This window comes from Zootermopsis nevadensis, unplaced genomic scaffold, assembly GCF_977971745.1.
Source record: "Zootermopsis nevadensis isolate Lab colony 2312 unplaced genomic scaffold, Znev_1.0 Znev_ptg000011l, whole genome shotgun sequence".
Taxonomy (NCBI): domain Eukaryota; kingdom Metazoa; phylum Arthropoda; class Insecta; order Blattodea; family Termopsidae; genus Zootermopsis; species Zootermopsis nevadensis.
This window is the reverse complement of record NW_028259143.1, coordinates 14,356,571-14,368,960: the sequence shown is the minus strand read 5'-3', so window position 1 is coordinate 14,368,960 and position 12,390 is coordinate 14,356,571. Positions and strand designations below refer to the sequence as shown.

The following is a 12,390-nucleotide window of genomic DNA, read 5'->3' as shown; positions in this document are numbered from 1 at the left end:
GTATGTCAGTTCAGTCTGGCGCAAGTCCCTTTATTTATAGTTTTCTTCATATGGCTTTGAAGTAAATAGCGCTTCTAACGGCTGTGCAGCACTGTTCATCTTCCTACACTTCATTCAGTATTGTGTTCAGATACCTACTGCTTCATTCAGATGAAATGCTATGAAATATCCAGTGAAAGACAACCTGACACATTTTTTGTCATGGAAATAGAGAACTTCATATGGTAATGCTACAGAATGTGTTCTCCTGCTGGAACTGGTCATAAACTGCAGCAAAAGCAGAGGAGGGTTGAATTTGTCCTTCCTCTGTCATCGGACAGTTCAGTCCACACTGTTTAAGAGAGGTGGGGTTCTGCCTTGCAAGCTTTCTTTATGTAAGCCCCTGCCTTGCGTTGCCAGCCACTCCCTGTGTCTACAGTTACCTCCTCAACTGGACACTTAGTCATTAATAGGTGACAAGCTGCAACTGAAAACACTTTTGTTGGCATTTAGGGATACTTAAAATGCTTAAATAGAAACATTTTTTAATGACTCATTTTATTATATATTATATAGAAATGTGACTGGTGAGCCACCCCTGGGGGAAGCAATAAATACGTGCCACTACTTCAGTATTGCAGAAATGAAAAGTGGGCTGTAACTCAGAAAGGAGGCTTTTGTGGACATTTGTTTTTCCATTCTCATCTGTATATTCGTACAAGAGCAGTCACTCACTTGCCACTGCATGGTGACAGCCTACAGATATATAGGATAGCTGTGAATATACTGTAACGTGGGGCGGTATTGCTACCCTTGATTGTCAACCCTGATTTATTCACGTCAAATTAAATCAGTTACAGAGGTCTGCACTTACACTCAACTCTCTACAACAACAACACACTTCTAGTCTCTGTTCTCTGTACACACACACACACACATACTTTCACACTGTCCTTCGAGTCTATCTGGTCCCTCGAGCTCACTCTTCACACTCTTCGCTTACACATAGTCCTGTAGCACCCCACTGGACACACGCTGGCTCCTCGGCCGCCACGGTCCACGTACCCGGTGCTCGCTCACGCAGACGACCTGTCCTTACCCAGCGCCACACCAGACCTCTCGTTGGCTCCACTCACTCGACTCCACCACACACTTCTGTTACGCCCGATTCATAGCTCTGTTCTTTCCACACTCATTGCTTATCGCTTGCCACCAATGTCCGCAACAGCATATCGCTTGCAACTCACTTCTACATCCTGACACTCTTCTTCCACACTCTCCTCAACTCTCTCTTTTTCCGCACACTCTCCAAAGCAACCAACCAAAAAGGTAACTGAGGGCGGAGGCCTGCGCAAGCGCAAGCATCGTCCCTACCTAGGTGAAACCATTCCTGCGCACAAGGCGCATTGCTGGAAATGGTAAATGGTCTTAATATAAAAAAAACGGAAATTTTGCTAACGCTAACGGGGTTTCGTCGTGGCGGGAGCCTCGACCATTCAAACTGGGATATGTTGCTGCTGATGGGAGGTTATCCCGTCAGGCAAGTTGTCCAAAAGAATTTGGTTGGTTGGATCTCTGGGGTTTGAACCCAGAGAGGGAGGGGCCGTTTCGGCTGAAGGCCTCTGCGGCATGGGGGGAAGATCACTTCAGCTGATGGCCTCCATGATCGGGGGGGGGGAGGGTGGCGGGCCACTCTCCAAAGCCAACCAACCAACCAAAAAGCTAACTGAGGGCGGAGGCCTGCGCAAGCGCAAGCATCGTCCCTACCTAGGTGAAACCATTCCTGCGCACAAGGCGCATTGCTGGAAATGGTAAACAGTCTTAATATAAGAAACGGAAATTTTGCTATCGCTAACAGGGTTACGTCGTGGCGGGAGCCTCGACCATTCAAACTGGGATCCGTTGCTGCTGATGGGAGGTTATCCCGTCAGGCAAGTTGTCCAAAGGAATTTGGTTGGTTGGATCTCCGGGGTTTGAACCCAGAGAGGGAGGGGCCGTTTCGGCTGAAGGCCTCTGCGGCATGGGGGGAAGATCACTTCAGCTGATGGCCTCCATGATCGGGGGGAGGGTGGCGGGCCGTGCCCCTATTAAGTTATACCCTGGCATTCGCCTTACAACTGAGGAAAAGCACGGAAAACCTCAGTCAGGGTAGCCGAGTAGTCTAACCACTCGTTGTGCCGACTTGGCCGTCTTTTGGGGACGGCCTCGGCTGGCCTGCTGAACATCGGTCGCCCTCGGTTGGCCTTCGGCGACCTCTGGCAGCCCTCGTTCGACACGAGTCTCACTGGACACAACCAAAAAGCTAACTGAGGGCGGAGGCCTGCGCAAGCGCAAGCATCGTCCCTACCTCTCTCCAGGCTGTGCCGGTGGGGGTCTCGTCCGTTGTCGCCGCATCCACTCACCACTCTCCAAAGCCGCTTGTCCATCGGCTTTTAAACAAACGCAACAATGTCATTAAACAGACAATTATAAACGAATACAACAATGCCAAACGCAACACTGTCAGTAAACAGACAACTAAACTGTTTATTGACATTGTTGTGCTGCTCTCATGGCAACACGTCACAATACTTAGTAAGCAGTTGTGGGTTGAGAGCAGAGGTGGTCAAGGGTAGTAACACCTCACTGTAGAAGAAAATGGTATGTTGTTGTTTTGTAAGAGTGTGAAACTTAGTCTCTCCAAGAACATGGTGCTCAGGATAATATGTTGACTTATTAGTGATGAAGTGTCAGAAGATTGGAGAAAGTTGTGTAATAAGGTGGAATTTGTACCGTTTTTCAGATATTAGGATGAGATTTATGGGGCATGTAGCATTCATGGGAAGATGAGAATTACATGTAAAATTTTGGTTGGGAGTCCTGAATGGTAGAAGACAACTCAGAATACCTAGGCATATGTAGATGGGAGGATAATTTTAAAATGGTTCTTAGGGAAATACGATCTGAAAGTGTAGATTGGATGTATGTGGCTGGGGGTAGGAACCAGTGTTGGGGTTTAGTGAACCCGGTAATTAGCCCGCAGGTTCTGTAAATGGCTGAGAATTTCTTGTCTAGCTGAGTGTACTATCAGCATCACAGGAAGAACGCTGTGCCATGGAGCTTATAGTGTTTATTAAATGAATGTTATATTCATTCTGAGGAGAAGTGAGGATAATGACTTAAACTCTTGTTCGTTATGTTTGTGGTCATTAAAGTCTTGAGCACGGTTTGTGGTCAAATAGGAATTGACATTTCTTTTGAGGGCAATCAAAGTGAATCACTGTTAAGAGGGAATAATTATGACTGTCGCAGGGTCATGGGACAAGATGTGGAGTAGTCACAAAATATTCTGCTAGTTTTAGTTTGTGAACACTGCATTGTGCATAGTTTTATCAGTATTTTTTACCTTTTTGTGTGTATTAAAGGAAGTAAAGTGACATGTAATGTTACATCTGATGGGTCACTGTGTTTTTTCTGTATCACTGATGAGATTCTAATGGCGGTGTTAATTGTTATTTAAAAGAGATTATGATGGAAACAACAAAGGAGATGAATGTACAAAAGGGATAAATGGAGAAATAGACAGGGTGAGGGGCTTGGTTATGATGTACATTATTCCCTGTTGAACTTCATGTGCATGGACATTGGTCGTAGAGTAAAGATAGTTAATAAATCTTTTAAAATGCCACAAACTTAAAATTCTCAAGAATGACTATAAAAAAACAAAATTACTGTAATGTAATTATGTCGTGCAACACAATAGTGAAATCGACTTTAGTAGACTCATTTGGACGAAAATTGTAAGTTTGCTCTAAAGTTAATATATTTCTATTCAAGATTATCAGAACCCAGTGCTAGATTTTCTGTATGTTTAAAGTGTAAAAATATACAAGTACTTGTAGTGGTCAGCATCTGACCACATGCACTATGCCGTGGTCCACCTTTCTTTGATATTTTATGTTTACCCAAGAAAGAAATATAAAGATGTCAACAACATAAGTAGAAGTGTAAGAACTGTGGAGAGAGTAAAAAGTAAAGTAAAGTTTGTCCCACTATACGCCATGTAGGCGTTTGGGGTGAGTTGAGGTATAGCTCCTCTCTTCCTTGACCTCAGCACTAGATGGGGGTGAGTGGTCAGCATCACGCCCCGGCCGGCTTTACTCCCGGGAAAGGACCCCGGTACCCATTGTAGAGGAGGCTGGGTGGGCCCCAGAGCCGGTCTGGACGCAGAGGAAAAATCCCGTCGGGGATCGAACCCCGGCCGTCCAGCCCGTAGCTAGTCACTATACTGACTGAGCTATCCCGGCTCATGTGGAGAGAGTAAAGAATAGTAGATTTCAAAGTGTTATTTACCATTTACCTAATTCATATTTTATTATAGCATAAAATTCCCAATGGTTTCCCATACCACCAGACTGAAAGGATCATATGTCTGAGAATCATTAACAGGGTTAGTGTTACAAGCACTTTGAACTTCAGTGAGGAATGATTTCTTTTGTATCATAATCCCTTACCCTCTTTATTTCTTTATCCCTTTGGCACCTATTCCACCTCTTTTTTCTCTGTTTATTTATCTCTTTCACATCTCATTATATTTCTAAGGGTGTGACATAAATGTATGCAATTAATAAAAACAGTTTATAGGTAATAAATATCAGTCAAACATGCTGTTAATGGGAGAACAAAAATAAGAATATCACACATAATTAGGTATAACATAATTTCACAGTTATCCCTGAGATCCATATCCAATTAAATATGTGTGAGTATGCACATAGATACACCCACCAACATAACCACAAACTTTTGTATAATAGAGATGAACAGAATAATAGGCAGAAGAGGGGGGTTTTTATTTCACATTTTTTATATCATTTTGTGTGCTTCAGTCTCATATATGTGAATTTGTTGTGGTGATGCAGAAAATAACCAATTCAAATGTTATAAAGCAGTTAAGAATCAAATAATCACCTTGTTAAAATAAATATTTTCCAGTTCACAAAATGTATAAAAAATGGTAGCTACAGCAGTTTTCACTTTACCGTGAGTTTAGTTTTCTCAGGGCTGTATTTTCAAGTGTTGATTATTTTAAGCATAACTGGATCAAATTTGTTTAATTTATAATACATGTATTGATAGTATTTTAAATTGTGTTCCTTGATCAACTTCTCATAATGTTGACTTTCTCCCATTATTTGACAGAATTTTCTGCGACCATTCTTGACTTCAGACCTGTACTTCAGATATTTATCAGAGTTGATAAACACAATTCAAGCAATTCCCGCTTTGCTATCAAGATCAAGGAAATCAGGTATTGTTCATTTCCATGTCAGGTAAGTCAGTGGTGTCCTTGCTGTGTCCCATGGAACTTTGGGGTTCTGTGATAAATTCCAAGGGTCCCCATGGTTACGTTTCTGAAATGATAGAAGTCCAACCTAAACAGTAATTCCTTGTAAATTACAAATCCAAACTGATTGTAACTTAATACTCCTCAGAATTAGGGCTGTGGTTTAAGAATGTGGTAAGCAGTCCTTCAGTATCGATTTGTTAAATGAAACTGAAATTTCACATTGGACTGCAGTGTACAGATTTGGACCTCCTGTATTCTGTTTGGGTGGTCCCAGTTTCAACTTGATTAGAAGACTGACTCTTCTTAAAAAAAGTCTTATGTAGTTTTCCTTGGTCATCTGTGGCAAATGCAGTGATACTATAATGAATTGTTCTTGGGCTAAATGGAGAAAACATTCAACCACCTGACACGGCTTGTAGCCCAAGAATAATTCATTATACTTAGTTGCCATGAAAGCCTTAGATCATACAACAATGATACTGCTCCAAAATACAAAAATCATAAATTATTGCAGATAACATTAATCCTGCATGATTGATAGAAGAATAATCTTTTGGTGCAGATTCCAAAAACGTTAACTACATTGCTGCAGCTAGGTCTTTTAGAGTAACTCTGATTTCCATGCTTTTCAGCAAAGGAAAATGTAATTTTATTCTCAGTAATTCTGGGTATGCTATATAAAAGTCTTAAATTTTAATTTTTGTGGCTTTACTGTCATGTTTACTGTATAAAACATTTCTGTTTCATTTCCCTTTCAGCCTAACATCCATATTTTTAAAAGAAAAATTGTTATTAAGTATTTGTGCCCATGTGCATGTATTTGTATAGAATGAGTTGGTTAGTACGCGCTTTACAATGAATAGCTTTAATAGAAAATTGCTTTAAACTGATGATCAGAATGCATTCAACGCCTCCTCATTCCTCCTCCTTCTCCTGCTGTTGGTGATGATAATAATACCAATAACAGTAATAATGTAACATATTTAAAATTGCAAGCAAGAAAACATTCAGACTCAACAAACATTCAATCTTGTGACTATCTTGCATGAGTCCCTGAGCTAACTTGTATTAACTAGTGGATTTATCTTCATATTATATTAACATCACACAGTATAAGTTTCGGTTGAAAGTTGTTTGTCTATATAAATAATGAATTCCTCTCTGGCTACCAGCCAGGATACTGGGAACTTCAGTACCCAGAGGACGACGACAGAGATGGTTCTTGAAACGGCATTTTCTCCATTAAACCACCCTGACATGGCTGGTAGCTCAAGAAGAATTCATTATACTTAGTCACTGTGAAAGCTTAAGATCATATGTCTTAGAAAACTTGTTTTTTGATATTTTTCTCTAAAGAGAAAATTCAGTGTGTACTGTACATATTGCATGCATATTCTCAGAATACTCACTTTCTTAGATACAAATGAACCAGTAAGGAAGAAATAAAGCAGTGTTTAAAGCATACACATGAATGATAATACTGGTAACGGTCGAAATCATGTAAGTTTAAGTGTAGTTTGCTTCAGTTTTTTATGAATAAGAAGATAAGTATGAAGATTTCTGTCTTCTGGGTTGTTGCGCTGTGTAGTCTGGTCGATGTTAACCAACGTTTCAGAGGTCATTCTGCCTCCGTTATCAGGGTGATGTATACAGAAGATAAGTGTTTCCAGACTTATAAAAGCATGAGGGCTGAAAACATTGTCAAAGAGACTTCTGTTTACTGTAGTTTTTATTTTTCAGAAACATGTAAAATAATACTTATTTTGTTATCCTCTAAATACTGACATAAATTTAGCAGCAGTATATTTATATAATGAAATTAACTCTGTGGCTGAGTGAGATTTCCGGTTTTCAGAGTGCCATCATTGCTTGCCTTCATGATGGAGGCAGTAAGCATCTCTGAAATGTTGATCAGTTTTTACAAAAACACTTGGTGTAACATCCCAGGAGATAGTCATTGTAAACCCTGTGGCTCTTCTTCTTTCTTTCTTTCTTTCTTTCTTTCTTTCTTTCTTTCTTTCTTTCTTTCTTTTTTTCATGCCTACCATGATTGCCAAACCAGGGTAAAAATCTGATTTTACATTTCACATATTATTTCCACATACCACAAAACCACTGGAAACAGTGTAACAAGTGTGAAGTTGTCTGTGCCATTATAAAGATTTTGATATGTGGCACTTGAGAGTTTAATTGCAGAAATCCCATAGATGGAGTACTCTGTATTTGTACATTTTGAGATTTCACACCCAAACCACACAAAATATAACTGTGTATGTGACATCTCATTGGAAATAACCAGCATGTTAAGACACAACTTTAAAGGAGATATTAGGGAACCTGATATAGAACAAAATTTGTTTTGTCAAAATGACTGTCTTCTGGGTTGTACCATTGTGAAATCAGGTAGAAGTTTACCAACATTTTAGAGGTACTTTCTGCCTCCATGATCAGGGTGTTCGCCATGATGATGATGTACCTGCAACCCATACATCAGCCATCTTCAAATCCTACTTTGTCTAATCAGTTCTCTTTCCTGTAATTAGTTTTTAATGTTTATCTAAGGTTCAGAATGCAGCAGTGAATGTAACATCTCGATCCATAATACTCTTTTGGCCATGGAGGATACAACACCTCCTCCACGTAAGATAATTTGCAACGTGGATGACCGAGAGATGAGCATTGACTCAAGGCAGTTATATGACCCAGATTCACTTTGGAAAAGGAGACATAGAATGTGAGTACAAACTCTATTAGCATGACGTAAGGCCATATATAGGTTTATTGGTTGTGCACTGTAGTGTCACTATCAAGGAAGTTGGCAGTAGACTCTACAACATGAGCTAACAATGTTCAGGTACCCATGACAACCCACAATAGAAAATAATACTATTGCAAAGCTAGTGGCAAAACATAGGAAAATAAGGACGTAAAGTACTGGATGCCAAATCATCATCATCAGTGGCTCTACAACCCTGGTGTGGGTCTTGGCCATCTCCTTTTCAGAGGTTTTTCGGTCTTTGAAGCGTGCATTTGTGAGTAGTGAGTGAACAGCCCTCTGACTCTGCACAATTTCTAGTCAATCCCGATTTGACTACCAGAGCCATCTAGCTGTCAATCAGGAGACTTGGGTGAGAAAGGGTCGCTGAATTTTGCTTACAAAACATCTCATTCATGTTCATATGGCTCTTTTACATGCCATAAATCTATGACATGGGACTGCCGGCTTTACTTCACCTCCGAAGGAAGTTGTGTTACGGATTTTTATCACCCTTAAAAATCCACCGACCTCGGCCAGGTTCAAACCCGCGAACTTTGGGTCCAGTGGCGAGCATGCTAACTGCTAGTCCACCGAGGGCGACGCTGGATGCCAAATGTTTTTCTTATTATTTACTTGGCATTGCCTTCCGTACTAATTATAAGCAGGAGGGACAGAAATAATGTTTGGAAAACTTTTTTCTAAAAATGCTCTGAGTGAAATTTGGCAATTGCTGTCTCGTCCTCAAGTTTTTGTAATGTTAGGACATTGATCAAACTCTAGTATGCTGCATGTCCCCTCCCATCCCATCAGTTTACTTCCCCCCCTCCACAAGTAGTTTCTGAAAGCAATGGTTCTTATGTATGAATTGATATTCAATACAAGGGAAGAACATGAAAAAGTGAAAACAATTTCATAGGTTGACAACATCAGTAAAATTGCTGTGTACAGACACATGCAAACGTTGAACTGGGAAAGCTCTGAAGTTTGCTGTGGTGTACTGTCCAAAGTACGATGTTGGCCTTTGTTTTGGTAATTGTTTTGAGAGCTATCATATCAGGGAAATGTACTAAAGGTAATTTGGTGTAGAAATTTTAACACTGAGGAGAGAAGAAAATTCTTTTATATTATGTGCAGATAAATTTTTGTGTTTGTGTTAGCGGACAGTTTCATTGTATCTATAAGCTTCATGATTACGACATTACAGAAGAACTAACAAATCTAAGTACCTCACATGTGATATTTTGCTGAAGATATCTGTCTTTAATTCAAAATTTCATTAAAATATTATTTTTTTTATTATACCCCCTTGCCTTTTGAAACCTATTGCACTGGGTATTTAAAATATTAATGTTAATAAATTATGATTACAGATTTGAGACAGATTTAGCCTGACCATATTAGTTAAAATAATCCAGATTCATAGGAAAGAGTATGAAGTATACTTGCAGGGTGATAAGACAATGTAAAAGCAATGTATGTATTGTATCACCAGAGGTTCATCACCTTTGATTGAAAAATGTACTCAGGCTTATAAATTGTCTGTGTGAGAGTTAATTTTTGTTGTTATTAAATTATTTATAAACAGGATGAAACATCACAAAAGAAAATAATAATGATGATATGATGATACATGATGTTGATTATTGTTTTTTTAAAGTTTTTATGTATTTTTATTTTTTGTTGAAAGAGGTGCCATGCACCTTTTTTTGTTGAGATAGACTTGTGTTCAGATATTGCCAACTTATTAAAAAAAATCATTTATTTTCAGGGGCTTGAACTTTGGTCGAATAAACGCAATGGGCCGGTTTGAAACTGACATTCAACCAGAACCAGACAGGAAAGAAGGTTTGTGTTCAGTTTTTGTATGCTTGGAGTGAAGTTTATCTGCCTTGTAATTTATATTTTGGTTATGAAGGAACTAAGAATTTTGTATTTAGATAAATCTTATTCATCCCACATCTTGAGATGCTTGTATTTAGTGAAGGTCCTTACTAAATGATGGCTAACAAAACAGACTAATTTGATGTTGAGATAGTGACTTGCTCTTTCAGAATCTCGAATTGCCAGGGTGGTTAAAAAGCTGGTCAACATGGACGAAGATAAGGTAACTATTTATTCTATTCATTTCATTATTAATTGTACATCGACTTAAAGGGTCTAGTCCCATCCCTCTTAAAGTACTTCTTTGGTAAGTCTGCCTAATCTGCATAAGTGAAGAACACCTTTTAGGCCCATCTGTGTCTGTCACATTTTATACGTTCTGTGCTTGGCCAGAATGTATTATAGGCTGTCAAGTCTATCTGTCCGTCTATCTGCATGATTTAACTCAAGACTCGGTGGATGGATTAGGAGGATACTTAGTATGGGTGTTGAGCCATTGGGGACTACATAAAAATTATACTTTTGCACAGCCTATGATCAATAATAAAATGGCAGGTGAGGAAATTTGTGAGGTGGATTCAGAGTAGGACAATGGGGTGCTGCACTCTGGTGGCTGAGGTCAAAACTATTGAAGTTTGAGTTTGTCTGTTTGCATGTGTGTATGTTTATTGAATTGTTATATAGTCAAAGCCTTCCAGTTAAAATTATGCTCTTCTCTCAGGAGTCAGTATATGAAAAAGAAATAATCAATAAAGAAGAAATAAAACAATGTTTAAAATGTCCATGTACTTTAGTGATTACAATAGTGACAGTTGTGTAAAATATGTAGATTGCATTGCACTTTCTTTTTGAATAAGAAGATAAATATAGTACGCAACTGTAATCTTGAGACTTGCAAGGAATGCAGGAAGTCCAAAGCGTTAAAGGCTGACGCTATCTTTCCTCCTTCACCCCACTTCCTCACCCCGCAAATCTCAAGATTACAGTATTACACTGTAGGTAAGAGTTCATGAATAAATTTTGTCTTATGTTGAAAATATATGTTTATGTTCTTGTATCACTGTACTTAATTGGGCACTTTTTATGGTAATGCTTGCATAATACATCCATAAATAATCTTAAAACATTGCATACCGTACAGTGTTGAGTATCTAAAATATAAAATTATGCGTACAAACAAAACTGTTTACACTTAAAAAAACCAATTTGTGCCAAACACGTTTTGACCTCATGAGGTCATCATCAGTGGCAAAACATATTAATTCAGTCCATTAATCTGTCTATTCATAAATCAATGCAATATTATAAAAACAGTCATATTTTACAAAACACTTTATGTAATACCACGCTGAACATTTATGTTACACATGAGTTGGTGTATTATCTAAATTGAGTCACTCATAGCAGCATAATGTCCAAAGTCTTGTGGTTTTCATTGTTGGTCTATGGTGAGCCATGGTTGCACTGTCGGTGCATGGATTGTTGTGAATTCTAACATTTCGTGGGTATTTCTGTCAGTTTAAAAAAGGGTACAGGGTTTATAATCACTATGGCAATCAGTGTGGCCATCTATGTTTTTATGCACAGTGCTTTATAACATTGCGTTGATTTATGAATTGTATGATTTGAGGTTTTCACCGGTGAGTATGAAGATTGCTGTCTTCTGGGTTGTTGCGCTGTGTAGTCTGGTAGATGTTTACCAACGTTTCAGAGGTCATACTGCCTCCGTCATCAGAGTATGAGGATTGCTGTCTTCTGGGTTGTTGCGCTGTGTAGACTGGTCGATGTTTACCAACGTTTCAGAGGTCATACTGCCTCTGTCATCAGAGTATGAAGATTTCTGTCTTCTGGGTTGTTGCGCTGTGTAGTCTGGTCAATGTTAACCAACGTTTCAGAGGTCATACTGCCTCCATCATCAGAGTATGAAGATTTCTGTCTTCTGGGTTGTTGCGCTGTGTAGTCTGGTAGATGTTTACCAACGTTTCAGAGGTCATACTGCCTCCGTCATCAGAGTATGAGGATTTCTGTCTTCTGGGTTGTTGCGCTGTGTAGACTGGTCGATGTTTACCAACGTTTCAGAGGTCATACTGCCTCTGTCATCAGAGTATGAAGATTTCTGTCTTCTGGGTTGTTGCGCTGTGTAGTCTGGTCAATGTTAACCAACGTTTCAGAGGTCATACTGCCTCCATCATCAGAGTATGAAGATTTCTGTCTTCTGGGTTGTTGCGCTGTGTAGTCTGGTAGATGTTTACCAACGTTTCAGAGGTCATACTGCCTCCGTCATCAGAGTATGAGGATTGCTGTCTTCTGGGTTGTTGCGCTCTGTAGTCTGGTAGATGTTTACCAACGTTTCAGAGGTCATACTGCCTCCGTCATCAGAGTATGAGGATTGCTGTCTTCTGGGTTGTTGCGCTGTGTAGACTGGTCGATGTTTACCAACGTT

General features: G+C 39.4%; 1 protein-coding gene across 1 annotated transcript in view; it reads left to right on the top strand.

Moving 5' to 3' along the window:
* pkaap (A-kinase anchoring protein pkaap) overlaps window positions 1-12,390 on the top strand; it is a 42,890-nt gene that overhangs the window by 27,283 nt on the left and 3,217 nt on the right. The window contains exons 7-10 of the mRNA XM_022075999.2: window positions 5,161-5,269; window positions 7,871-8,042; window positions 9,835-9,911; window positions 10,118-10,170. Of these exons, the coding sequence (XP_021931691.1) occupies window positions 5,161-5,269; window positions 7,871-8,042; window positions 9,835-9,911; window positions 10,118-10,170 (411 nt within the window). The remainder of the gene's footprint in view (window positions 1-5,160; window positions 5,270-7,870; window positions 8,043-9,834; window positions 9,912-10,117; window positions 10,171-12,390) is intronic.